Source organism: Muntiacus reevesi, chromosome 2, assembly GCF_963930625.1.
Source record: "Muntiacus reevesi chromosome 2, mMunRee1.1, whole genome shotgun sequence".
In the NCBI taxonomy this organism is placed as follows: Eukaryota; Metazoa; Chordata; class Mammalia; order Artiodactyla; family Cervidae; genus Muntiacus; species Muntiacus reevesi.
The window spans coordinates 251225025-251250667 of NC_089250.1; the positions used below are offsets into that span (position 1 = coordinate 251225025).

Here is a 25643-nt window from a genome sequence, read left to right on the forward strand (position 1 = left end):
CAGGCAAGAACACTGGAGTGGGTTGCCATTTCCTTCTCCAATGCGTGAAAGTGAAAAGTGAAAGTGAAGTCACTCAGTTGTGTCCGACTCTTCGCAACCCCATGGACTGCAGCCTACCAGACTCCTCTGTCCATGGGATTTTCCAGGCAAGAGTACTGGAGTGGGTTGCCATTGCCTCCTCCGTTAGTGGTGTTAACACCTGTCAAAGGAAAAAGGGAGATGGATCACCGGTAAGCAGGGAGAACCTTCAGACCACCATGCTGGTCTGACATCTGTGAAAGAAGATGGGGTAAACAGAGCCTCAGACTGTAGTGCGGCACAGAGAAGGGGATGGCCAGCCCAACTGGGAAATTTGGTGCAAGGATCCAGAAAAGGGGGATCCCTGCTCTCACCGCTGTGCCTGGGCATTGAGTAGCAGCTGCCTTGGAGACATCCATAGCAGGAAGCTGCCAGCTAACTGCACTCCTGGGGACTGATCCACTCTGGAAGGGAGACCTGAGCAGCAGGACTCTATGGCTACCATAGACTGGAAGGGAAACTGCCGAGATCACATACTTGCCAGCAGATCCACATATCCACACACAGACCCTGTCAAAAACAGAGAATGAAGGAACACTGTGGTCTGGTGCATTTAAATTGATGAGCATAGAATCTAGTACTTGTCCTCATTTCATTAATTAATGTAAACTAAAAAGTAGAACTCCTAGGAAGCATTTCTCAATCCCACCTTTCTAAATAGCAAGCTGCTTGCCATCCAAGGTATGACATTGAAACCAAGTTCAATGTCAACAACTTGGAACACCAACAGCATTTTTAGCTTTTTTTGTTGTTGTTGAGGATGGATTTGGGTCTGAAAATGTCTATATCCTGCCCAAGGCAGGAACAATGACCTCACATCTGTACTGATTCTCTCCTTCCTATAAATGGTCTTTGTTGCTGTTGACCATGAGACGCCACTGCCCTGGCAGTATGACCTGATCTCTATATTTAAAAACATTAAGGAACTTGCTCAAGTTCAAAGATTCTCAGAAATCCAATTTGGGTGAATTAAGAAACCCAGATAGCACTATAGGCAAGGGCACAAAGTTTTCAAATAACAGTTAAGCCACAAAGGCCCAGGATACCTTGAATTAAAAAAAAAAAAAAAAAAAAATACAAGGAGCGCTTGACAAAGAACCTTGAAAAGATCTAAAGGTAGAAGAAAGCCCACTGTGGAAATAAAGAAAGGATGAGGAAGAGCACACCCCGCCTTGCCCTGCCATCGCCACTCCAAAAAAAGAAAAATGAATGCGCAACTCTCTCTAAGGCTTCTCAAGGAAAGAAAGATAAGAGCAGTGGAGAAGGCAGAATAAGTTAATACCACCAAAGAGGTTGGAGGCGAGGAAAATAGGCTGGGGAGGAAGAAACCTGGGCAATAAGGCGGCTGGCCTAATAAATGAGAAGGAGAGTGAAATTAATGATGACTCTGAGTGGCAGAGATACCAAGCTGCTCTTTTAAATTGGTCTTTAACAAGAAAAATAAGGGAAGGGAGCATAGATAATTAGGAAGTAATGAAGACCTTTAAATATAGATGTTGAAATAAACCAGGTAAGGGAATACTTGAAAACATAGCGCAATATGTACATCAGCAGGTCCAGATAACGCACGTTCCCCAACCTTAAGGGAATTAGTTAATGAACTTGCGCAACTACTGGCCATTATTTTCAAAGGCTTCAAGAGACCGGGGATTATACAATGAAAATATTTGACCAGTATTCTACCAAATTGTTTTTTAAAAAGCACCCTTGATAATTACTATACCTGACACTGAACACTCTTCCCACCTCATAGGAATGTTATGAAAATAGAAATTACATGTTATGGAATTAGAAATATTAAACCACCCAGAGGAAAACATGGTGAAGAGGGAAGTAGCTGGTGGTGGTATGGATGATCCAGGCTGATAGACCGGATCTGGGACATATGATTAGAGATAATGCAGATTTTTTTTGTTTACTTTTTGTTCAATGAAATGCATTTGGTGGTGGTAGAATTATATTTTTTGGTGTGTGTGTGTGTGTTGGCTGATATAAAATTTGTTTACATCCCCAGAAAGCAAGAGAAAGTCTTCATTGTAGGTGACAATCTATGATGTTAAATTTTCTAAGGATAATCCACAGATTGGATAATGGCATGTAGGCAGTATCAAAAATCTCCAAGCTTTCTCTTTAATAGACTGCCACAAGTTATTTTTATTTTAATCAAGATAAGTAATGCATTATTTTTATAGAAAAGTGAAAAAATACAGATAAGCAATCATCATCATTGTCACCATCACTTAAAGTCCTTCTCGGCACTATAACATGCACATCCTTCCCTCGTTTAAAATTCCTAAATAGTTATTTAACCAATAACTTTTGGACATTTAGATGATCTCTCCTTTCTTTTTGCTACCAGTAACTCTGCAGGTATCATCTTTAAACAAACATCTTCATATACTTATTCTTCTCTTCCCTTAGAATGAAATCCTATAAAAGGAATTGCCAAGTAAATTGAAATTATTTTAGGATTTTCATTCCATATTGCTAAATTACTTTCAAGAAAGAAGGCAATTAACACTCCACAAACAATAAATGAAAATGTCAGTTTGTCACATTTACACCAACTAGATTTAGTACCTTCTTTAGTCTTCCAGTTCAATAACATGTAAACATCCTATAGCCATTGGAGCTGGATCATAAAATAGAACAAAACATCTAAGGAAATTTATGTATCTTCAATACTAGCCTTAAACTATTTTGGGGGAATTCTCTTTTCTTTCTCTCTCTCTTTTTTCCAACCCTTTTCTCTTTTCACCTACCTTCTTTTCTTTCCCTCCTTCCTTCCTTACCTGTCTGCCTGCCGCCTTTCTTTTTGAATCACAGCTGTATTGACATTTTTCATTAAGGGGTAAAAAATTCAAATGGCAGTGTTAGGAATAACAGTCTGGCTCTGTGTTATAAAGTTAAACACTTGCAAGCCTCTGAGCCAGGCATACACGTTAGAGAATCACTTGCACAAGAGCATGACAGTGTCCAAGAGTGCACACAGCGGCCCTGTCTGGCATAGCTAGGAAACTTCCAACAGCCCAAGTGTACACCTGCAAAAAACGGGCTGAGCAGATTGTGCCGTATTCCCACAATGGACTGTCACGCAGCAGTGAAATGGATGAACCACAACTAAGTGCAATCACATGGATGAATCTCTGAAACAACATTGAATGAAAATAACAAGTTGCAGAACATTAAATAGAGTATGATACAATTTTTATAAAGCTCAAAAGCAAGCAAACTTTAAAAAGCTTATTGCTTAGGGGTACATACATATGTGATAAAAGCAATTTTTTCATCAGATAAATTATGAACACAAAATTCAGGACTGTGGTTACCTCTCAGGGGGAGACAGGGTCAGAGGAATGAAACAAAAGGAACCCTTAGATGCCCCATCGGGAGTGGTTCAGCTCCCAGAGGGGTCACACATGTTCACTTTATTGTTCTGTTTTATATGTGTTATAAGCATCTGAATGTATCAGCCACAGAGAGGTTGGTTATGTATTGCAGAGTCGCTCGTTAGCAAATTTCATTTGCTAATACGGCAAATAGCTCTCTCATGTCCCCAAAGAGCAAAGCAGTTTTTCACTGCTAAAACCAGGCCCCATACTTTGCCGGCTAGATGCCTGCCACCGGGAATACAAAACAGAGCCTCTTGGCAGGATTCCGCAATTCCCCAGAGAAGCGGTTGTGCCCTCACACCTCAAGTAGAGAATTCCCTTCGCTCTGGAGAATCCAGAGGGAGAAAAATGAGCCCACATGTACAACAGACACAACTTCAGGAGGAATTTCCCAAGGCCCGAGGCTGTGACCTTACCCATTCTCTTCTACTTTTCTAAAAATAGATCTCCAATTCTGGTAAATGGTTAGAGGAAAATAGCCTATTTTTAAAGGAGAGGTACTAAATAGCAAAATCATTTTGCTTAAGCAATGAGCCAAGTCACTTCTAATGAGGCTGTGGCATTACTGGAAATAGGAGAGATATTTAAATAAATAGTCCATACATTACCCCCCAATAAATCACTTGAAAAATATTCTTGAATGTACTGAATGTATTTTTAGTGGCATATGCCTGACCTTTCTGGAAAAAGAAAGATAATGCTGAAACAGTTAAGAATAAACATTTATTCAAGTTAGTAGTCAAGACACTAGTGAGGATTGTAGCATGTTTTCTTAACACCTTTAACTATATCCTGTGCTTCAGAAACAACTTATTTTTTTCCTACCTTTAATAAAACACAGAATCTGTCTGTGAAGTAGCAGGAATATGAGAGATGAAACTTTTTTGATGACCCAATGAGAAATCCTATAATGGTCCTATTACTTCAAGGCCTCAGGCAGGATGGATATAGGATATCTGCAACATTTCATAAAATGATTCCCAGTCCATAAAATGTTAGTTTTTTTTATGACTGTGTCTCCAAGTGCTTTATAAGCAGTGTCATATTCTTTTTTAATAATATTCACAATAAAAATGTAAATAAGACCCATTTATTCATTCAACAAACACATTCTAAGAACCTGCTCTCCATCTGGTGCTCTGCTAGGAACACAAACCTCTTCTCTCAAAGTCCTCACAGCCTGTGATGTCTTCTAAAGACCCCTGTATTAAATCTGCATCTGAACTTCTTGATATTATGTTCCACTGCCTGGAAAAAATAATAATATTGACCTTGTTCTCAGGAAATGCTTCAGGTCGAGGTTTGGTGGGAAGAGGTTCCGCACCTCAATCTTACTTGTCTCTGATGCTTCCTCCCCACTCCCCACCCCGCTCCTCACTCTGCTTTTCCCCCTTCTCTGACCCTCAGCCAAGAACCACTGTCTTCCCTTCCTTTCCCTTTACTCTTTCTCCCCTCTTCCCTTTACTATAAAACTTCTAGAAAAACATTCACACCGCTCTCCTCCAGGAACTCCCCATCAACTACAGCATTCATTTCAGTCCCCTTGTTCTACCAAGAGTGCTCACAAGGTCAGCGATGACCTCCTCATCTCTTAAAACAATGGCCAGCTTCTCCTCATCCTACTTGAACTTATCTCTCTGCCTTCCCATTGACGAGGTCATTCTGCTAGTTTTCCTTCTGTAGGCTCCTTCTCAGCCCTCCCCACCAGTTCCCCTTTCTCTTCCCATCCCTCTAAGATTGGCACCCACACCCCAACCACAGCAGTGACCACAAGGGTTCTCCTTGAACGCCATATGTAGTCACCCATCAGTAACCCTGGATAAGTCTGTCCCTTGCTTGGAAGGTTAAGCCTGAAATTTTCATCTCACCCATTCTCTCTTTTTTTAAAAATAAGTAAATTCAATGTACCAGGACATAGAAGCAACCTCAACATCTATTAATATCAACAAAGAAACAGATAAAGAAGATGTGGCACATACATACAATGGAATATTACTTGGCCATAAAAGGAATGGAACTGTGCCATTTGCAGAGATGTGGATGGACCTAGAGTCTGTCATACGGAGTGAAATAAGTCAAAAGGAGGAAACAAGTATCGCCCATTCCTCTTTTCTCCTTCTGCTCAATCCCACTTGTCTTCCAGGGACCATAGCATGTGGTAGCTGGGGACTTTGAAACCAGTGATGGGAGTTCAAATCCTAATTCTACACTGACAAGCTGTGTGACCTTGTTACTTAACCTTAACCTCTCTATGCCTTTATTTCCCCAACTATAGAATGGAGGCAATGATCGTACCTGCCTCCAAAGATTTCTATGAGAATTAACAAGTTAATATTTCTAAAGTTCTTAGAGTGGGTGTCATTGTAAGTCTCATGGATGCTTAAGAAGGCAAAAAGTCAACTCTGAAAGTATTTTGCAAATGTCCATGCTTTTAATCATCTCTTATTAGTTCAATTATAACCATATATTGTGTTTTTAGATAAGTGTTTCCCCAGTATACTCTGTGATCTCTTGGTCAGGGACTTTGTCCCTATCACTTCTGTATTCCAACCTCGCATGTGGCAATTCTCTGGAAGCATTTGTTACGTGAGAGGAAGTTCAAAAGAGGTAGGTTTACCATGGCTACTCCATTTTAACAGCAACTCAGAGAGCATGAGCCTAGAATTTCCTTGGGAGGTATTTTGGCAAGAAATGAGGTTGGGGTACTGTTAGGCACCAGCACTTTCCATTCCTGCAATTTCTTCAGTCCAGTAAACTGATCAGGTGACAGGAGTCATAATGGTGCCAAGCCCAATTAATCTAAACCTGAATGGCACAGACTGTACCTTTCTGTATCACATCAGTTGAGTTTTATTTTCCATTCTTCATACCTGTTTCCTTCTCTGTATGTAGCTAATGAGCTTTACATTTAAAACATGAAAGGCCCATAAAACATAAAAATCACAAATCAACAGTGTTTTGTTCAAGAATATCCTATTTAAGCAAGAAATTTCCCAAGAAATGCAATCAATTCAGTCACCAGGTGCCAGGAGGCAGTGGGTGCTGTAAGGGGAGGGCTGGGAAGGATATAAGAGAAAGCTATACTCCCTTCCCTTGGGTGTGGGGACTTACAAAGCCATAAACCATCCCCCTCCCAGGCAAGCATCTTAAGAAATCAAAGCTATCCCCGTACCCTTACTAATGCATCTGTACCTTTAATTAGCCCAATCGAGCACATAACTCAGTAGAAATCTCTCACCTTTTTTGCTCCTTTCAACTAATTTCTGAACATTTCATTTTCTAGTAAGCTTTCACAGCATAACAAGCAGATATTAACCCATTGTTAGATTAAGCACAGTACATCATTGTCAGAGAGCATTCCATAGTATTGATGTTTGAAATGGGTTCTATCCTATGATGAAAACATTTGGTATTTGTCTAATGAGACCATTCTTGTACCTACAAAGGAAAAAAAAAAAAAGACATTGTATTAAAATATTTCATGTTAACGACAGCCTGTTCAGCACTTTCTGCTCCCAGCCGCATCTAAGGGTGAAGCAGGTTTCTCAATATTAAATGCTGCAGTTGGGCCCATATTCTTAGCGAGCTGTCTGATTGGCTAGTCCCCAGATATAACTTAAATTGGCTTAAAATAGAACAATCACATGCTAACCCGGTAGCATTAGCAACTCTATTAACAGCCAATTTCACATCCACACCAGAGGGAGTAAAAGGTAATTTGCTCATTATCAACACCCTCTGGCAGTGGAAGGAAATGACTGTTCATCAAAAAGTATTTTCCTACATAACAATAGCAGCGCCCATATGTAACCACCTCACTCTCCCTTCCCTCCAAGACTCCATCACTGGAGAACAGCTACAGGAAAAAGACTTTGAAATGTAAATGGGTTTGAAATAAGTAGTCTACTGTCCCCACCCAATTCCAAAACCAGCCCTACCTTCATCTCACCTCAGCAATCCTTTAGGGCTACAACTGAGATGCTGGACACATAATTCTATAGGGCATAGGGTAGATCCAACTGCAGCAGAAATTGTTTAGATTGGAAAGGTTTCCAAGTCCCCACAACCTGACTAGTATCTAAGACTTCTTTGAGCAAACTGTTGAATGTGGACAGATCTTGGAGCCCATTGTAACCAGATCTAACCTGTAGACTCATCTAGTAATTGAAGCAAACGAACCATTCAGAAATACGGTATCATCCCTTTGGGGCAATTTTAAATCTCACCCACCACCTATCTTTCTTTAGTAAGTATTTCTTCAGAAATGAAGTTCTTTTGTTTGCTTGCTTTTAATTACTATTCAGGAAACTTCAGCATGATGTGTTTGTGTATTTGGATATAATATTGTACTAGTATAGTGAAAAACTAAAGACACAGATTTCTTACCTGTTAATCTGCTCAGCCGGTTAACTTTATTTGAAAAGCGTCATCTCCTAATTCCTATCTAGCTCTCTGGGTCTTCTCCTCTTCTTCTTACATCTGTCTACCCTGTCTCCTTACACACAGAGGCCAGGCTAAACTGCCTGGAGCAACTCTTGCAGTGTCACTTCCCAGCTCAAAAACCTTCAATGGCTCCCTATTGCCTCTAGATAAATCCCAGACTCTACATCCTAGCATCTAAAGCTTGTCACAAACCTGCCTCTCCTTGCTTTTCTGGCTCTCACGGGAAATTCTCATTACTCCCCAATACCTTAGAATACAACTCATCTTCCCTTATCAGAATCAAAGGCAAGATCAAATGCAGTCATCTCCATGGTCTTTCTTGATTGTTCCAGTGAAAAGTGAACCACTGTACCTCTGAACTGCTATAAACTTTTTGGACACCTTGTCACTTCACAGTGAATTGTGTGAGGTTACCCCAGAACTTGAAAATGAGAAAAAGACATATTATGAATCTAGAGTCACCTTAGAAAGACAGAAGAGCTTCCATATCTGCAAAACCAGACTGTACCAGAATAGACTATTTAAAGAAAGATTATCAATCTTGTGATGCATAAAGGGAGGGGGGGGGAGCATCGTCACAGAGGGAATGATGCCTGGACCCTCCTAGTGGTGTCCAGGAGACAGAAGGTCTTGTCCAACAGATGCTAATACTAGCTTCACTGGTAATACCTTTGTTATCTGAGATGGTTTTATGATGCCATCCTTGCCAGCTGCCATTCAACACTGGACTCTTTAGATACCCCTTAGTCCTGATTCTGTCAACCAAAATCCTTCTGGGTTTTTCATGTTGGTCTTCTTATATATAGAAAGAACATGTGCTGGTCACATGGACTGAGAATATTCTAGCTCCTGTGACAATGATTTCTCACTGTATATTAGTTAGTTGGCTAATCATTCTTTCAATTAATGTTACTGAGCATCTACTATAAGAAGGAAATGGCAAACCATTCCAGTATTCTTACCTGGAAAATTCCATGGACAGAGAAGCCTGGCAGGCTACAACAGTCCATAGAGTTGCAGAGTCGGACATGACTGAGCGACTAACACACACAATGTGTCAAGCACTTATCTACTCGTTTGAGATAAGATGGTGAACAAGACCACACAGTCCTTCAATCTAATGCCTTTGCATTCTAGAGCAGAGGTCCCCCCCAGGGCCACAGATCAGTACCAGCCAGTCAGTGGCCTATTAGAAACTGGGCCGCACAACAGGAGATGAGCAAGTGGGGGAACCAGAATCATCCCCACCCCACTCCTGGTCCGTGGAGAAATTTTCTTCTGCAAAACCGCTCCCTGGTGCCTAAAAGGTTGGGGACTGCTGGTCTTGAGGGAAATACAGACAAGTATGCCCACAATCCTAACAAGGTGCAGTGACTGCCTTGTTAGAAATGTTCAGGAGACCAGGTGGGAGCACATGCTTGGAGAAAGAATCCAGGCTCCAGCAGCCAGATAAGCCTTTGTAGAGAAAATAATATTTACCTGAATCCTGAGGCATCAGCTGGAGTTAGCCCAAAGATGATAGGAGGAGGGAAATGGAATGATGCACATAAGCACAGATAGCATGAAAAAGGTTCAGGGTATGTCTGAGAAACTGAACATAATTCAGTGGAGCTACAGTGGAGAATGTGAATAAAGGCAGGGAGGAGGGTCAGGAGACCAACACACAGATCAAGGAGGGCCCATAAACCATTTTAAGAGTCTGTCCTCTATCATGAGAGCAATGCAGAATTATTGAAAGGTTTTAAGCAAGTGAATGCCATGATCATATCACTGGTTGCTGGAGGAATGGGTAGTGTCATTGGAGATGAAGAGAAGAGGACCGATAGAAGATTTATTTAGAAGATACAATAGGCAGAACTTGGTGAGTAATGAGATAAAGGGACTAGGAGTGGAAGTGAGCAAGAGAGAAAGGAAGACAAAAGAATCCAGATGGTGCTCGAATTTCTGAGCTTGAACAAATAGAGTGGGTGGCGGTGCCTTTCAATGAGGCAGCATGTGACAGAGATTAAGAGCACAAACTCAGAGGTGGGCTACCTGGGCTTGAATCCTGGCTTTACCACTGTTTCATTTTGGGCCAGTTATTTTTCTCATCTATGATGAAGATAACCAGAGTACCTGTATCATAGAGTTGTTATTTGGATTACGTGGGTTAATACTGACATGCTCAGAACAATGCCTTGCAGGTAATAAATGTTATACATGTTTATTATATAACCAAAATAGATGACAAAGGAGGAGTAGCAGGTTTGGAATAAGGGATTATGAGTTTCATTTTGGAGATCCTGAACTGCAGAAATCTGTGGAGCAATCAAGAATAGATCTCTACAAGGCAATTGCATACATAGATCTGGAGCTGCAAATGGGATCTGCGCTGGGGATTTTGTTCTGGAACAATCTTCATACAAATAGTAACTGAAAACAGTTACCTTCAAGCCTTGGCTCTTCTTCCAAGCATGTATTCTCCCCACCTCCATGCCCTGAACATCCCTAACAAGAAGAGAAAAGGGTAGAAAGTAATGGACAAAGAGAAATCTGGCCCAGTGCCTTTCCACGTTTTGGAATCAGTCGGCTGCATTATGTATTCAAATGTTTAAACCTTTAACTTGCTGATAAGAAGAATCATAGAGAAGGAAAAGCTACAGAACCCAGCTGCACACTGTGAGGCCCCTTACAAGAGAGAAGAGGACTGTTCTGTGGAACCACTATCCTGGTAGTTGTATTTGTCTTTGTTCATTTCTGCTTCACCTGATGCATACTGGGTTCTTGGCACTTTTTAATTACTGAATACATTAATATTTGTATTTTTCTATTTCTCTTTTTTTCATCCACTGAGAGGGACTTTTTCTGCTATCACCTAACCTTTTGTTTATTTAAAGTGACTGAAGTATATCTCTTTTCCCCTAGGAGATCTTTCAGGTATGCCAGTGACTGTAAGAACAGATCTGGTTTAAAGTATGGGCATAGAAGAGGCAGGAAGGGACTCCAGGAAAAGCTTCTGTTTATAGCATAATCGGTAAGAATCATTTCTTTTATCTATGGCTATAAACATTTGCATAACTAAACTTACCACAAAAATTATATTATCTAAAGCTAATATATGTTGACATGCTATCATTTTTCTATGCTTCTATATTAGATTTAACCAGTGCTTTATTTCAAATAAAATCTTAATTTATTACAGAACTTAGCATGATAATCATCGATAAGAATAACAAGTCTTTTATAATAAAAGCCAAAATTCACAAGTTCATAGCAGTTCATTTTTGCAACCTGAATAATTTTTCATCCCACAAACCGGCACCAGCTATGTGATAGTCTTTTGAGCCCTTGGGTTGGCTTTTCCAAATGAAGTTAAGGAATTGGATTGTCAGAAGTCTTCAGCTTCTCACACCATAATTAAGGCTTCAGTCCATCAGTTCTCTCTCTCTCTTGAAACAGAAAGACCAAATTTGGAAGTCAGTCTAATGACTAGCATATCCATGTGAATATCTGCACAGTGTATTATTTACCTATGGCATAAAAAAAAGATGCAATACAGAAATTTTTATAATGGGAGAGAAAGGTTGCTCCTGGGTAAATCATTTGAGGAAAATCAGAATTGAACTTCAACTCAATTTCTCCCTCATATGAATAATGGCATTAAGAGAAGGAGAGAGAACAGACTTAAGAGAACATCAGTGATGGCAAATGAGGAACCCAGGTGAGTCAGAGGCATGCCCATACTGGGCTAAAGTCAGGCAACCCAGTAAATCAGTGTTCAGAATCTTTCTAGGGGAAAAGATGTTTGAAAGCTGGACAGCATTGTGGAAAATGAAATTTGCGAAGCAGTGAGGAAAAGCAATAGGTAGCCAAAAACTTTAATCTAAAAAGAAAAGAAAAAAGCAGCGACAAAATGGAAAAGTGCAGTGTACCCCACAACCCAAGCTATCTTCAAATAAAATTCATTTCCATAAAGGGTCCTGACTGTTCCTAATTTTTGTAAAAGTCACACCCACATGCTGTAATGCACAGTAATCTTTTAATTTTTCCCTTCATTTTGGGGACAGAAATTCCCTTTGAAGCCTCCTTGTGATGGAGCTGAGGGAGCGCCAGGGTTCACCCGGGGCCTGGCGGCCTTCCTCCCTCATTGCCGCCAGCACGGTTGATGTGCTCTTAGTTACAAAGCGCCGGACTGCTGCTGCCTTCCGTCAATCCGTTTAGCCAAAGGCCTCTGATTTGTTCACGTTTACTACAACACATACAGAGGGCTGAAGGATTTTTTTTTCTTTCTTTTTTTTTTTTTTACTATTGATCTGGTGCTTTAAGAGGGGAAAAAATCTCCTTGGCTGTCTAAACACTATTGATCCCTGCTTGGGAGTCGCAGCAGAAGTGTAGAAAGGGCGTGGATGAATTGAAATTTCATTTCCGACAACTTGTTCCTGTTATTTTTACCCTTTTGGACGGGGAGAAACACGTTGCTGCGGCTTCAGTCAATGTGGTCGATAGCTCCACTGAGAAACTCAACACGGCTTCTGCCAGAGGTTTGGCAATGAGACATGATGTTGGATTTAGAGTGTATGAAGCTAAAGGATGCTGGCGAAAAGCATGAGGTCTTCACGGCAACTGGAGGCAGAGCAGCTAGCTTTGGACTCGCAGTGACCTAACAGGCCTCTGGCTTTGGGAAAAAAGAAGGATTATGGGCACTTATGACACTGCCATTTGGGAAAGGCCCTGAATAGCCACACCAGAAGCTTCACCGGGTTACAGAGTCCTCACTTCTGACTCTTGGGTGGCGGTATGTTACAAGCAGAGAAGAAACGCTCTCTAGCTGAAGCTAAATCTCAGGCTTCAAATAAGAGCATTGGGTTGAGCTCTTCCAGAAGGTTGTCCCTGTCCAGGAAAGGACAATGTGAAACCGCAGCTGCAGACCCGCAAGGAACTGGTGGATGACACTGGGCTCCCTCGGGCACGTATCTACAGCCAGCGGCCTCAGGACGCACCCCAGGCCTGGAGCACACAATAGAGGTGGTTTGGTGCCAACAGCACCAGCTTTGTTCTTTTATTAGATGTTCAAAGAGTACAGGAGAAAACCAGGCTCCTTCTTTCTAGTGGCAACATCTGGCATTTATGCAGCCATGCACCTGTGATCGTTAAGGATCCCGAAACCCTTAACAACTTGCTGTAGTGCTAATGTGGCCAGAGCAACCATCTTACAGCAAACGAGCCAAGCTCTTCCCACACCTATTCGCTTCTCTCCATTTTGCAGTGTACAGAACCATTCTCCATTCTGGGAGGAGAGTCAGTTTGGATCCCAACCAAACACCTCTTTCATCTGTCACTTTTCTGCAAAGTTTGTCCAGTACTGCCTCCTGCCCTTTTTCATCTAGAAGCACTTTATCACTGTTCTTATTATCAACAGTACTTTATTTACATTTCCAATTATTTTACAGGCCCATTTCTGCCTCTATCTCCATCCCTCCCATTCCAGAGAAAGACGAAAATTTTCTCCTCCCCTGGGAGCCAAGAATCTGCATTGCCGATGAGGTTGCAAATTCAGACACAATAAACAGAATTAAGAAAAACTGAGCTGGCATTTGACAGAAATTGTAAAATGACACTCAGAAATGTTGCTCTTGTGGAAATTACTGATATTAAAATATAAATCAGTGTCTTGTGTTTCCCGAAGCACCAGGGGCTCTATTAGGTTATGCAGTTTGATTGCTGAGCTGAACCTAAGAGACTTGGCAGTTCAGTGCTGAAGTTATACCAAAGAATTTAACCCCTCTCCTGCTGGAGAGCAGGCACCCAGGCAAATGCTCATGGATCATAGCATCTCCAAGAGGCCTGGGCTTTTCCACTGAACTGTTTGAAACCTGCAAGAAGGTGGAGGGGGTTAACATGAGGAGAGAAGGTAAAGGAATTGTGGAAAATCCTTTCTCGAGATAAGAATCTTATTGTATAGTATCAGGAAGAAAGCAGCAAAGGGCGACTCAAGAAGCAGATTCTATGAGATTTTTCATTAGTTATAATGGGGAAAATAGTAACTCAGGAGACACCAACATAAGCAAATGACCAAGGTCAATATCATTGGTAATAAGATATACTGATGGTGTATAAGAGGCTAACAACTGGGGAAGCTGAGGAAAGGGTATACAGCAACTCTCTGTACTATGTTTGCAACTTTTCTGAAAACCTAGCTTTATTTCAGAAAAGTCTGTCTGTTCCTGTTTTTTCACCAGAGTTGACCACTGCTACCTTTGTGGAGAGACAAAGCAAATCACAAATAGCCTAATAAAGGCAGGTTTTTTTGCCTTTAAAAAGTGAATAGTTAGGGACTTCCCCGGTGGTCCAGTGGTTGATAATCTGCTTTCCAGTGCAAGGGACACAGATTCAATCCCTGATGGGGGAACTAAGATCCCACATGCCAGGGGGCAAGCACCAAGCCTGAGCTCTCTAGAACCTGTGCACTGCAACTAAGACCTAATGCAGGCAAATAAATAAATATTTGTTTAAGTGAACAAATTAAGTGCCACAGGAGTCTGAGGGGTTACCTACCTGGCAAGGCTGCTATGAGAATTATTGTTCTTTATGTTTGGTACAGTGCCTTACATATAGTAGCTGCCACACAAGTGTTGATTAGTGCATGTGGCTGGAAAGAAGATGACAAAAATGGCTACTGAGTTTGGTCTTGAAATTGTGTGTTTTTTGGACAGACAGAAAGAAGATTCCTCATATTCAAAAAAGAAAGATACTGAGAAATCAGGTAGGAGGGTTTTCAGTATGTCAGTTTATCCTAATGGTAACCAAGATTAGATGGAGTGTGTGCTTCAAAAGAGGATATTTTACTAAATGGCATGGGAATAATGATGGTGGCAGTAGGAGGACTGAGTATGTTGCTCTCTTCCCCACCCTAGATGTTTGTACTCCATACATCAAGTAGAAAAAGAGAAAGAGTGAAACAAAGAGACTGTATCAAGAGAAAACCAAGTCAAGGAAGAGAAAGGAACATTTGAGAAAAATGTTCATTGGGTCAGAGTTGGTCCACAATGAAACAGAGGTTCCAAAATGTAGAAGCAGCTAGTAGAGGTGCTGTAAATGGAGAGTGAGTTGTAAAGAGGTCTCTTGAAGAGGACTGTAATTAAGGGTACTTTATCCATTTGCATTAGATTTAACTGCTTAAAATAGAAAAAATCCAAAACAACCATGACTTAAGATAGAAGCCACTTATGATAGAAATTTCTCCAGTGGTTAGGGCTCCACGATTCCACTGCAGTGGGAGCAGTTTCAATCTCTGGTTTATTTATTTTTTTGGGGGGGTATTTTTTTTATTTATTTATTTTCTCCATTTATTTTTATTTGTTGGAGGCTAATTACTTTACAATATTGTAGTGGTTTTTGCCATACATTGACATTAATCATCCATGGATTTACATGTGTTCCCCATCCTGATCCCCCCTCCCGCCTTCCTCTCCATCTCATAATCTCTAGTTTAGACACTAGGATCCCACATGCTGCGAGGTGTGGCAATAAATAAATACATAAATAAATTTTAAATCACTCTTTCTCTGTCTCCAGGGCTGGCATGGTGGTTCCATACCATCAGAGACCTAGCTTCTACGTCTATGAGCACCACATCATATTCCAGATGGTTGCTGGAGCACCAGCCCCTAAATCATCATCCCAGACAACCAGAAAGGAAGAAGGAACAAAGAGCTGTACACTACTCTTTAGGATTTCCAGGAAGTCCCCACACTATTTCATCTTACATCTTATTGGCCAAAACTTAGACATGTAGCCATGCTTGGCTACCATAGAGGCTGGGATAGGTAGTCTTTTGGATGAGTATATAGTCACTCTGATAAAGATTATGTTACTATGAAAGATTTATAGTATGGATATTAGAACAGACAACTGACAGCCTCTGTGAGAACTAGCTGTAGGGAGAGATTTTCACCTATAGCAACGAGTCTGATAAATCCCGGGACCCCTTCTCTTGTTCCTTCAAGATCCTTGTTTCTTTAGCCATTCCAGAGTCTCCTTTAGGAAGACCCAACTGGCCCTTCTTCCTCTCCAGAATAGCTTCAGTCATTGGGTTGGACTAATCAGTAACCTTGGTGTCAGGTTCCTATCACTAAGTCATGGCGCAGAACCCCCAACCCAAGCAAAACCATCCCCATCTCCCACCTCTGTTTCTCAGATATGCACTATATGACCAGGGATTATTTTGTTTTTGAATTGGATTTGAATCCAAAGAAGTGATCGTTCATGCCAGCCCTCCACACAGTATGGCTATGTCCATGAGCTCTTGGCAGAAGCAATATATTGTACAAGGAGTATCCTGTCAATTCATGGTGTTCACATATTTGTAAACTGGAAGAAACATTGAACATCCTTTCATCATTTCAATAATTAAGACCCCTAGGAGTCATCACCCTTTTATATTGGTGTGTGTGTGCATGCTAAGTCACTTCAGTCATGTCTGACTCTTTATGATCCTATGGACCATAGCCCACCAGGTTCCTCTATCCATGGGATTCTTCTGGCAAGAATACTGAAGTGTGTAGCCATTCCCTTCTCCAAGGGATTTCCCCGACCCAGGGATCAAACCCATGTCTCTTATGTCTCCTGCATTGGTAGATGGGTTCTTTACCACTAGTTTTTATTGGTAGAAGGTGGAAAGACTCAGGCTAAGTGTAGGTAAACCTGTTAAGTTTTGATTAACCCCCAAGGATAGCTTTAACTTTAAACTAAATAGTATCTCTTTCTGTGAAAACCCAGAAACATGTTTTAGATGAGAAAAATAGATTCTTGATATTCTTCCATCTAGGTCATAAAGGAAAAGTAACAGACAGTGTTGCTTTAAGGCCAGTAGTTCATCCATATGCCCAAGCTGTGACTGGTTTCATGGGGAGTCAGCACCAGTAATCTGTGTTGATGGCATGTGTGTAACCTCACGAAGATACTGATAGATGGTGTAAGAAATACTAACGTGTGTTTCCCATCCTGCCCCCACTCAACCTGTGTTTCATTGAACTTGTTCACTTATACCTTTTTCCTTCCTCTCCCCACAAGTAAACAAAGACTCTCTGAGTTAATAAAAAGGAAAGAGAGGAGAATATGAACAAAAGTAGAGAATTTGACCCTGGTAAGATCACTATAGTTGTCAAAAATGGGGAAAACAATAGAACCCCAGATAGATTTAGCAGTCCAGGGGCAGAAATGTTGACACATACCAGGAATGGGGGACAGGGAAGTGAGTGAACAAGATCTTAAAATCCTATCCCTTTCCTCTCAACTGACCTTTCTAGAGAATGGTGGAAATGATGGTGGTATAATGATGGTAGAATAGGTCCAAGGGAAGAGAGCCTGAGACCAATCTCATATGTGTGTGTGTGTGTCTTTCTGCATTAGCAGCTTCCTCAGAGGATTAAAAAGGCCCAGAAGAGCTACAGTAAGAAGAAGATGCAGTCTCTGCAGCCTGATGACCAGCACACAGACATCTCGGCACACTCCAGCTGCGAGAGACAGCCTTGACCAGGGACCAGGGCAACCCAGGACACCAGAACTGAGGCACACTCTAGGGAGACCTAAGTACATGGAAGGAATCATGAACTGCTTCATTTTCTAACTGAAAAATGATGGATATTCCTCAGAAATAACTAAGATTCCATTTTCTGCCATTTGGTATAAATGGAATTTAACAAAGAGATTGAGTAATACAAAAATAGTTAACTTTTTCTTTTCACACTTGAATTCATTCTGCTAACCTAGTCACTGATGTGATGACTAGATGTAGTATTAAGTGTTTCTTGAGAATCTGTAAAGTGCTCTGTGTGGGGGCTGAGGCCAACTTCAGAGGCACAAAACATCACTAGATCCCCTGAGCAAGTTTTTGTTTTCTGTTTTCTGTGGTCACAACTGTCACCAAGAAAAAGCCTGCTAGAAAAGCAGAAGGCAGAACTTTCGAATACAAAAAGAGTAGCTCCCTGGGGAGACACAACAGAATTGGAAATGCCAGTGGAGGAGATGAGGCACAAGGATGTGAAGGTCTCAGCAGTGATGCAGGAGACAATAGCACAGAAGGTGTAGAATCAGAGTTTGAAGAGAGGGGACATTCAAGTCCTGTGCCCAGAGATCAGTTTCCATGGGTCAGGTGGGGAGCCCCTCCCTCTGTGATGAATTCCCTCCTCTACAAAATATTTGTCCAGCCACACTGGACACATACTCCTCAGAAGGCATTGTGAAGGTTCCTGTGATCATTTTATGAAGCAGCTGAGGCTCCCCCAAAGCACTCTTCCTTACCCATCTGGCACACATTACTGTCAAATGCTTCCAAAACTTATCGTATAACCCTTCCCTTTTTTTTTCATCATAAACACTTCCAAATTGCCCACTTCTATTGTTAACGACTCACAGGATTCCCATGTTTCCTTCATGGAACACAGTTCAGCTCTCTATTTTTCCTCTAATTTATTTTACTAAGTAAATATATTTCCATGCAAATATGAGAGCCTGCGCCTGCCACTTTTCCTTCCAAATGCTCTTGGCCCTTGCAATGGTAGCTGTGTAACTCCATAGTAGATGAAACGATCATGAATTAGACAATCATTTTTCCGTCTCTGGGACAAGATTTCATTTTATTTAAGAATCATCTCCTGACCATCCAGTAAGTTAGCTTCTGTCGTTAGTTGCTCAGTCGTCAGTCTCTAGAGGAATATTATTCTCAAGGATATGTTTACTCCACTACAACCTTTGTGTGATGCTTGGACTGAGTTCACAATTCCTATTAAAGAAGAATGTCCATCGAGGCAGAACCAAAACAGTAAACTTTAGAGCTAGGAAAGAAAGCCATCATTCAGTACAACTCCTCAGTTTACAGAGAGAGAATGAAGGCTTGGAGAGATGAGTGCTTTTCCATAGGCTGTTCCTTGACTTAGGTGCTGAAGCAGGTTTAGCAGCTTCCTGGCATACAGACCTGTTCAGTGTTCTTTTAGGCCATGCTATTTTTAATCTTCTTGGCTGTCTAACACTGTAGAGTAAATGTTTGTATCCCTTCAAAACTCATGTGTTGAAATCCTAACCATCAAGGTGATAGTATTAGGAGGTGGGAGCCTTTGGGAGGTGATTACATCATGAAAATGGAGCTGTCATGAATGGGATTAGTGCCCTTATAAAAGAGACCCCAGGAGTCCCCCTTGTCCCTTCTGCCATGTGAATTTACAGCAAAAGAAAGAAACAGCCATCTCTGAAGTGGGTCCTCACCTAATCTCCTAGCACCTTGATCATGAACTTCTCAACCTCCAGAACTGTGAGAAAAAAGTTTTTCTGTTCTTTGTAAGATATGCAGTCTGTGATATTTTGTTACAGCAGCCCAATCAACTAAGATATCTTGCATTGAAGTGATTTGTAACATTCAGCAATATTTCCTCTTGGGGGTAAAGGAAGAAAGTGGGCATAGCCATAGGACTTGTTTTGGCCAATGAAATGTGAGCAGAAGTGAAGTGTGTCACTTCCACTTTAAGAACCTGTGTGTGATTCACCTAATTCCCTTTCTGCTGCCATGGCAACAGGCAGCATACTAGATGATAGAGGTTCTACTAGCTGAGGACAATAAAGAGCAGAGCCCCAGCTGACTCATAAAGGACATGTAGCACAAGTGAAAAATAAACCTTCATGGTTTTAAATCACTGAGATTTGTGGATTATTTGTTACCGCAGCATCACCTAGCCCCTCCCTACTGGCTAAACCAGATTGACATCACCATTCCCACGATACATCTCTCTGCATGGAGCCGTAAGAGGATAAACAATGCAGCACATCAGAATACAACCCCATAAAACATTCCAAATTCTCACCAGCATTCTTTCTTCCTCTTGGCTTTTATTAGGGGTGGGGGATGTGGTTCATTACAAAGAGTGAGTATTTTGATAGCTTCTCATTCTTGGAACTATTCTGCAGGTAGGTGCCTAATGGAAACTTCCTCTAGTCCTAGAGTTTAAAACATAATGAATTAGATTATTTTAAGAAGTGCAGTGCATTATGACCTCACATGCATCATCCTATGCTTACACACACATATGTGCAAATATCTGTGGTTTTCCTTGAGGCTTTTTATTTGGATAGTTCTCAGCACTTTCCAAGTTTCCTAACTTTACAACCGCCAATATAACAGTAACTTGACGCTGCAAAAAAAAAATCACATCATCAGGTATTTCCAAATTAATAAGTAGAAATTAATGGAAAGGAAGATCCCCATGGAGTAGTAAGAGAGCCTGTCTGACCTTGGGTAAGTCACTTAGCCTCTCTGGGCTTCAATTTCCTCCTCCGTAGAGACAGAAATAGTATCTACTTCCCAGGGTTATTATGAGAATGAAGTTGATGTGCACATCCCATCTGGTTCATAATTAGTACCTAATGTTAACTATATTTGAGCCATAGACTATTTAGAAACCTAGGAAGTAAAATCATTTCAGACCTTTTACTTTCCAAGAAGGATGAGTTCAGAAACTAGCCTACCTACCAACTGGTGATTTTTTGGAAAAGATGTAAAACCACGGTCCTGTTTTCCTAGCAAAGGCTTTAACACACTTTTGAAAACACAAACAGATGGGTAGGCAAGTAAGTACTGCCAACAGTTCAGAAATTTTTCCAGACTCCCTGCTGAGAGCACATATCCAGGTGGGAAAATCTTTAAAGGGCCAGACTAATTTATGCTTTTTCCATCTTAAATTCTTGGACTTTTTCAGGTTTATAACAAAGCTCAGAAAATGCTAAATCTTAAAGGAGAATTGAGAGGTGCCAAGGAAATGAAAGATGAGGTAAGTCTTCTTACTCCTTTGTATAAAGGAATAGAGTTGCTTGAACCTTTGTTTCAAGGGACATCTTTTCAAATTTCATGATTCAAAATTCCTATAATAAGCATCCTCAAATCTCAGACAGAGGTGGGCAACAGAGCATACATAACATATAAGAGCCCAGACTTGAGCTAGGTGGGTGTGGGTCCATATCTAAAAGCAGTGTGATATTTGGCATTTTACTTAACCTCTCTGAGCTTCCTTTGCCTTACCTAGAAAATATGAATAATGAGCACTTATTTCCAAGACTCACTGTGAGGATTAAGTAAGATACCACATGTAAAAAACCTGTGCTTGGGACTTAAGCACTTATTAAATATTATTGCCAACATTTTCTCTTTATCTGGACTGATATGGAAACAGAGTGTTCTGCTGAGTTTAATATTTCAGTCAAACTGTGTTTATGTTTTCCCTGACTTGTTCCAGAAAGGACTTAAGGGGGGATGTTTTTGTTAGTGTAGGGCTGTCCCACATGATATATGCTTTCTAACAGACCTCCTACCGAGAGGTAAGCAGTTTCCAAAAGAGGTGTTTCAACTCCTTTCCTGCTAGATTACTAGTGGCAGCCCTTCAGGATTCACTCAAAGTTCTGCAGGAAGAAAAAGGGTCTGATGTAGCTTCTCCAGAAGGGCATTTCTTCATTTACCTGATATCTTTGGGGCACTTCATTGTGCCAGGCATTGCTCTAGGGCCTGGGGATGAAGCAGTGAACAAAATAGGCAAAGATCCCTATTCTTGTAGAGCTTACCCTCTAGGGAAATAACTTCTCCAAGGATATGTTGGAAGAAATTATGTGCCAATGAGAACTGGCCTATATTCCATAGGTGGTGGATCTCTGACAGGTCATATATATCCTAAGCCATATACTTATACAGGGTGCCAGTTAGAATTTAAGACACAATAAAATATACTCAGTCTTCACTATATGAACATAATTGGCTCCAAAATTTTTACTCACAGGCTAAACCTTGGGTAAGTGCCCATTAATTCCCATCATAAGTAAATAAAAACTGTAATGTTTTTATAGATGAAAAAGTAAACTCAGGAATCAAGTTAGTAATATCAATAGCAATGTTTGGAATTACTGTAGATAACTTTGAACTCTTTTACTGTAGAAGTAAACTATAAAAATTCCTGTAAAAATGTTAACTTTTAAGATTTCATGCTTTTAAAAACATAACTCGGACTATAAACTGATATGTTTTGAAAGGTAGTGAGGGCTAAAGGTGGTTTTCCATCGTTTATTGAAGACCTTTCTTTATCACAAAACTAATTTCCCAGATAATAACTTTATGATATTGTTGGTGGACTCCAGATTTCCTCTGGAAACTGCCACCCAAGCTTTATTGTTCAAGTTCCAAATCCTGGGAAATGCTGCCATCTTGAATCTTTGTAATGCTCCTGGGGCCTGAGCGTGCTACTGAATCACAAGCTTCAGTCTCCCCCGGAGAAGAAGCATAAGACTATCTGTCAATACTTTTTAAAAAAACCTTTTATTTATTTCTTTTTTTTTTTTTTTTGGTTGTGCCTAGTCTTTGCTGCTGCACAGGCTTTTCTCTAGTTGCAGCAAGTGGAGTGGGGGGCTACTCTCTAGTTGTAGTGCACAAGTTTTTCATTGTGGTGGCTTCTCTTATTTCAGAGAATGAGCGCTAGGCACTCAGGCTTCAGTAGTTGCTGCATGTGGGCTCGGTAGTTGTGACACATGGGCTCAGTAGTTGAGGTGCACGGGCTTAAGTTACCCCAGGGCATATGGAATCTTCCCGGACCAGGGGTCAAACTTGTGTCCCCTGCATTGGCAGGCAGATTCTTAACCACTGAACCACCAGGCAAGTCCTGTCAATACTTTTGAAGCCTAGAGCAAAATTTCTTCCCATCTTTTGAAATATGTGTTCAAGAAGGCATGCTCTTTGAAAAAAGACTCACTTAATCAATACAGAAAATTTGCTTCAGTAAGTAACCTATTTTCTAATAACTATCTTGAGTATAGTAGCAACTGTAGCATCAGCACTCACCACTTTGCCTGTGGTTGGTAACTGCTGCTGATATCACAGGCCTTCAAACAAAGTGGCCAGGTTCCAACCCCTTATAAGCAAAACTGGGTACAGGCAGACTTCATTTTATTGAACTTCATTTGATTGCACTCTGTAGATATTATATTTTTTACAAATTGAAGATTTGTGGCAACCCTATGTCAAGCAAGTCTATCAACGCCATTTTTTTTCAATAGCATTTGCTAACTTTGTGTCCCTGTGTCCCATTTTGGCATTTGGGGCAATATTTCAAACTGCTCATTGTTATATTTGTTATGGTGATCTGTGCTGAGTGACCTTTGTTACTTTTGCAAAAAGATCACAATTCGCTAAAGGTTCAGATGATGGTTAGCATTTTTTAGCAATACATTATTTTTAAATTAGGTATATACTTTTTAAAATACAATGTTTTTGCAAACTTAATAGACTACAGAATATTGTAAACATAACTTCTATATGCACTGAAAAAATTTGTGTGACTTGATTTACTGTGATATTTGCTTTATCTCTGTGGTCTGGAACCATGCCCACAATATCTTTGAGGTTTGCCTGTATCTAAGTACATGGTTTATGAATGTGAAACCCACCTAGCAGTGGAGGCTTGTGATTTCAGATTGTTCGTGACTTCATATCTAGAGCAGGATCAGATGACGCCTGAGGGTCAGCATTAGACTCTCAGTTCATCTCGTGCCCCAGTACTGGTTACAGAGCTCTGATTGATAAAATGTCAGATTAAATCAATTTTTACTGCATACTGATACTCAAAAGGCGTCTACCTGGAATTTAGCGTTCATAAAGTACATAGGATTAGAAATAGTGTACAGTGACCTGATATTAGCAAGAAATTAAGTTTACTGGAACCTCAGAAACACTGGCCTTTATGGAGTTCTGAGGTGAGCACAGCCCCTGCTTACAACTACCTACAGTAAAAAATAATACATGGTTCATGGAAATCACCTTAGTGCTCTCCCAGCATTTTCACTCTTAATCTGGTGAATCAAAACCCTTGTATAATTTGGCCTTTAGGAGTGAATGGTTAGGTCCTGCTTTCCAAAGCAAATTTCATTTGACGTTTAGCAAAATACCTTTGTTATTCAACTGGTCTAGGGCATCCTCAAAGAAAGGACTATTTATTCCAAACTTCTTGTTTTATGAACAAAGAAATTGCCTCAGAGACTCTAAGTCAGTGCTAATGTCCAAATTAGATGAGATCGTGTACATTAAAGATCCAAATCTGAAGCCCTGGTGATGCAACAGAATTGGGCTAGCCGGCCTTCTTCTCAGAGGATATCTAAAACTAGAAGGAGTAGGGTTTTTTTAATTGGCCTGAGAGGGTATTGAGCTTTTAACATGGAGAAGCTCAAGTTGTATATCACTGATACCTTGTTAGTGAGTCCTCGGTGTGCCCGGCTTCATACACAACAATCTGGTGACATGGTCCTCACCTTAGGATGCATATATTCAGCATCCAGGCGAGAGTATAGGGCACGTGGCACTTTCACAGAGCATGCAATGTATCGTCACCTAATCTGCTCATAGATGCCAAAGAGACTCCTGTAGCAATAGGGAATCCCTAGGCCCTCCCCTAACTCTCCAGTGAGTCTCCATACTCTATTCCCAGTAAGGCAGTCATGAGAAAAGGGCTTTTAAAAGCCCTAGAATCAAACTGCTCCTCCTTGTCAGATCAAGGATTTTGTTTTCTAGTTAGAGAACAGTGTCTGTACACCATTTTTTTTTTTTTTTTTTTTTTTTTTTTAGCTGCTCTACACATATTCTCTTAAGAGAGTCCCTGGTAATTGTCTTAATGGTAATTACATGCTTGGGGCAGTTGACATCCACTGTTATTTTTCTGAAAGTGGGGAACAAGGGACAGGAGCTGGAGAGGAAGAAGGAGAGTTTTGAGATAATGAAATCCTTTTAATGACAGAGCCACGCCGTTAACCTAATTAAACTGTAAAGTGGTAAAAAAAAAAAAATGTCCAGGTACTAAATGGAAATGATGGAATAAATCAGCTGAGACAGCAGCACTTCTGGGAAACCTTCTGAATTCCGAATACTCTGACATTGAGGTGTCCGATTCTTGTGGTTATTTCTGCCCCCTCCCACCCCACCCCCAGCCTTGTACAGAGGTCTCTTAAACTGACCTGTCCAGCAAGGCTTGATTTATGATGTCCATATCAGGTCTCCAGCTCCCCCTGGGAATATGCCTTATAAAGCTCATACATTTAAGAAGTCAGCACAATCAGTGGGACGTGGTGGTGGAGCCCTGGCTACAGGGTCAGGAGAGCTGAACTTTCCTCTGCTAACCACCTATGGGACATTGGACATTATCACTTGAACCACTTTGCCATTTCTGGGCATTCATGCCTTCTGTGTGCTTTTGAACCTACAACTCTCTTAGAAGAATTGCCCTTAGGCATTTGGGGTCACTTTACTCACAAGAGCAGAAAGCCGGAAGTCCTTGGGAGCTTACACCCCATGAGGCACCCCTTAACCATTGACTCGTCGATGCTGAGGCTGATGGCCCAGCTTTTATTGCATCTAATCAGGACAGACTCTAAGGTGTAACTTGGACTCTGGAGTTGCCTGTGGAATTAGGCTGAAGCCATCCCCACGAAACTTTGTCTGAAACTGTGCCCTTCCTTAGTTTCTTCTTCCCTGTCCAGCTTCCCCCACCTACTCGCTGATTTCTATTGGGACTGTTTTCTTTAACAGATGCCATGAATCCTCACCTAAGAGCTTGCTCCGGGCAGGTTACACAAGCAGGCACCTACTATAAAAGCAGCAGCCTCAGTTCCAACATCTAAAACTCGGAGGTGGTGGTGCCTGTCCTCAAGAGTATCACAAAGTTTCCACAGTGATAGGAC

The 25643-nt window shown here is 41.0% G+C and overlaps 1 protein-coding gene across 1 annotated transcript in view; it reads left to right on the plus strand.

The window, feature by feature from the left end:
- Positions 1-11984: 11984 nt before the first annotated feature.
- The window catches only part of PMFBP1 (polyamine modulated factor 1 binding protein 1), a 65385-nt gene continuing 51726 nt past the window's right edge, over positions 11985-25643 (plus strand). The window contains exons 1-4 of the mRNA XM_065919344.1: positions 11985-12107; positions 12271-12433; positions 12791-12897; positions 20639-20710. Of these exons, the coding sequence (XP_065775416.1) occupies positions 11985-12107; positions 12271-12433; positions 12791-12897; positions 20639-20710 (465 nt within the window). The remainder of the gene's footprint in view (positions 12108-12270; positions 12434-12790; positions 12898-20638; positions 20711-25643) is intronic.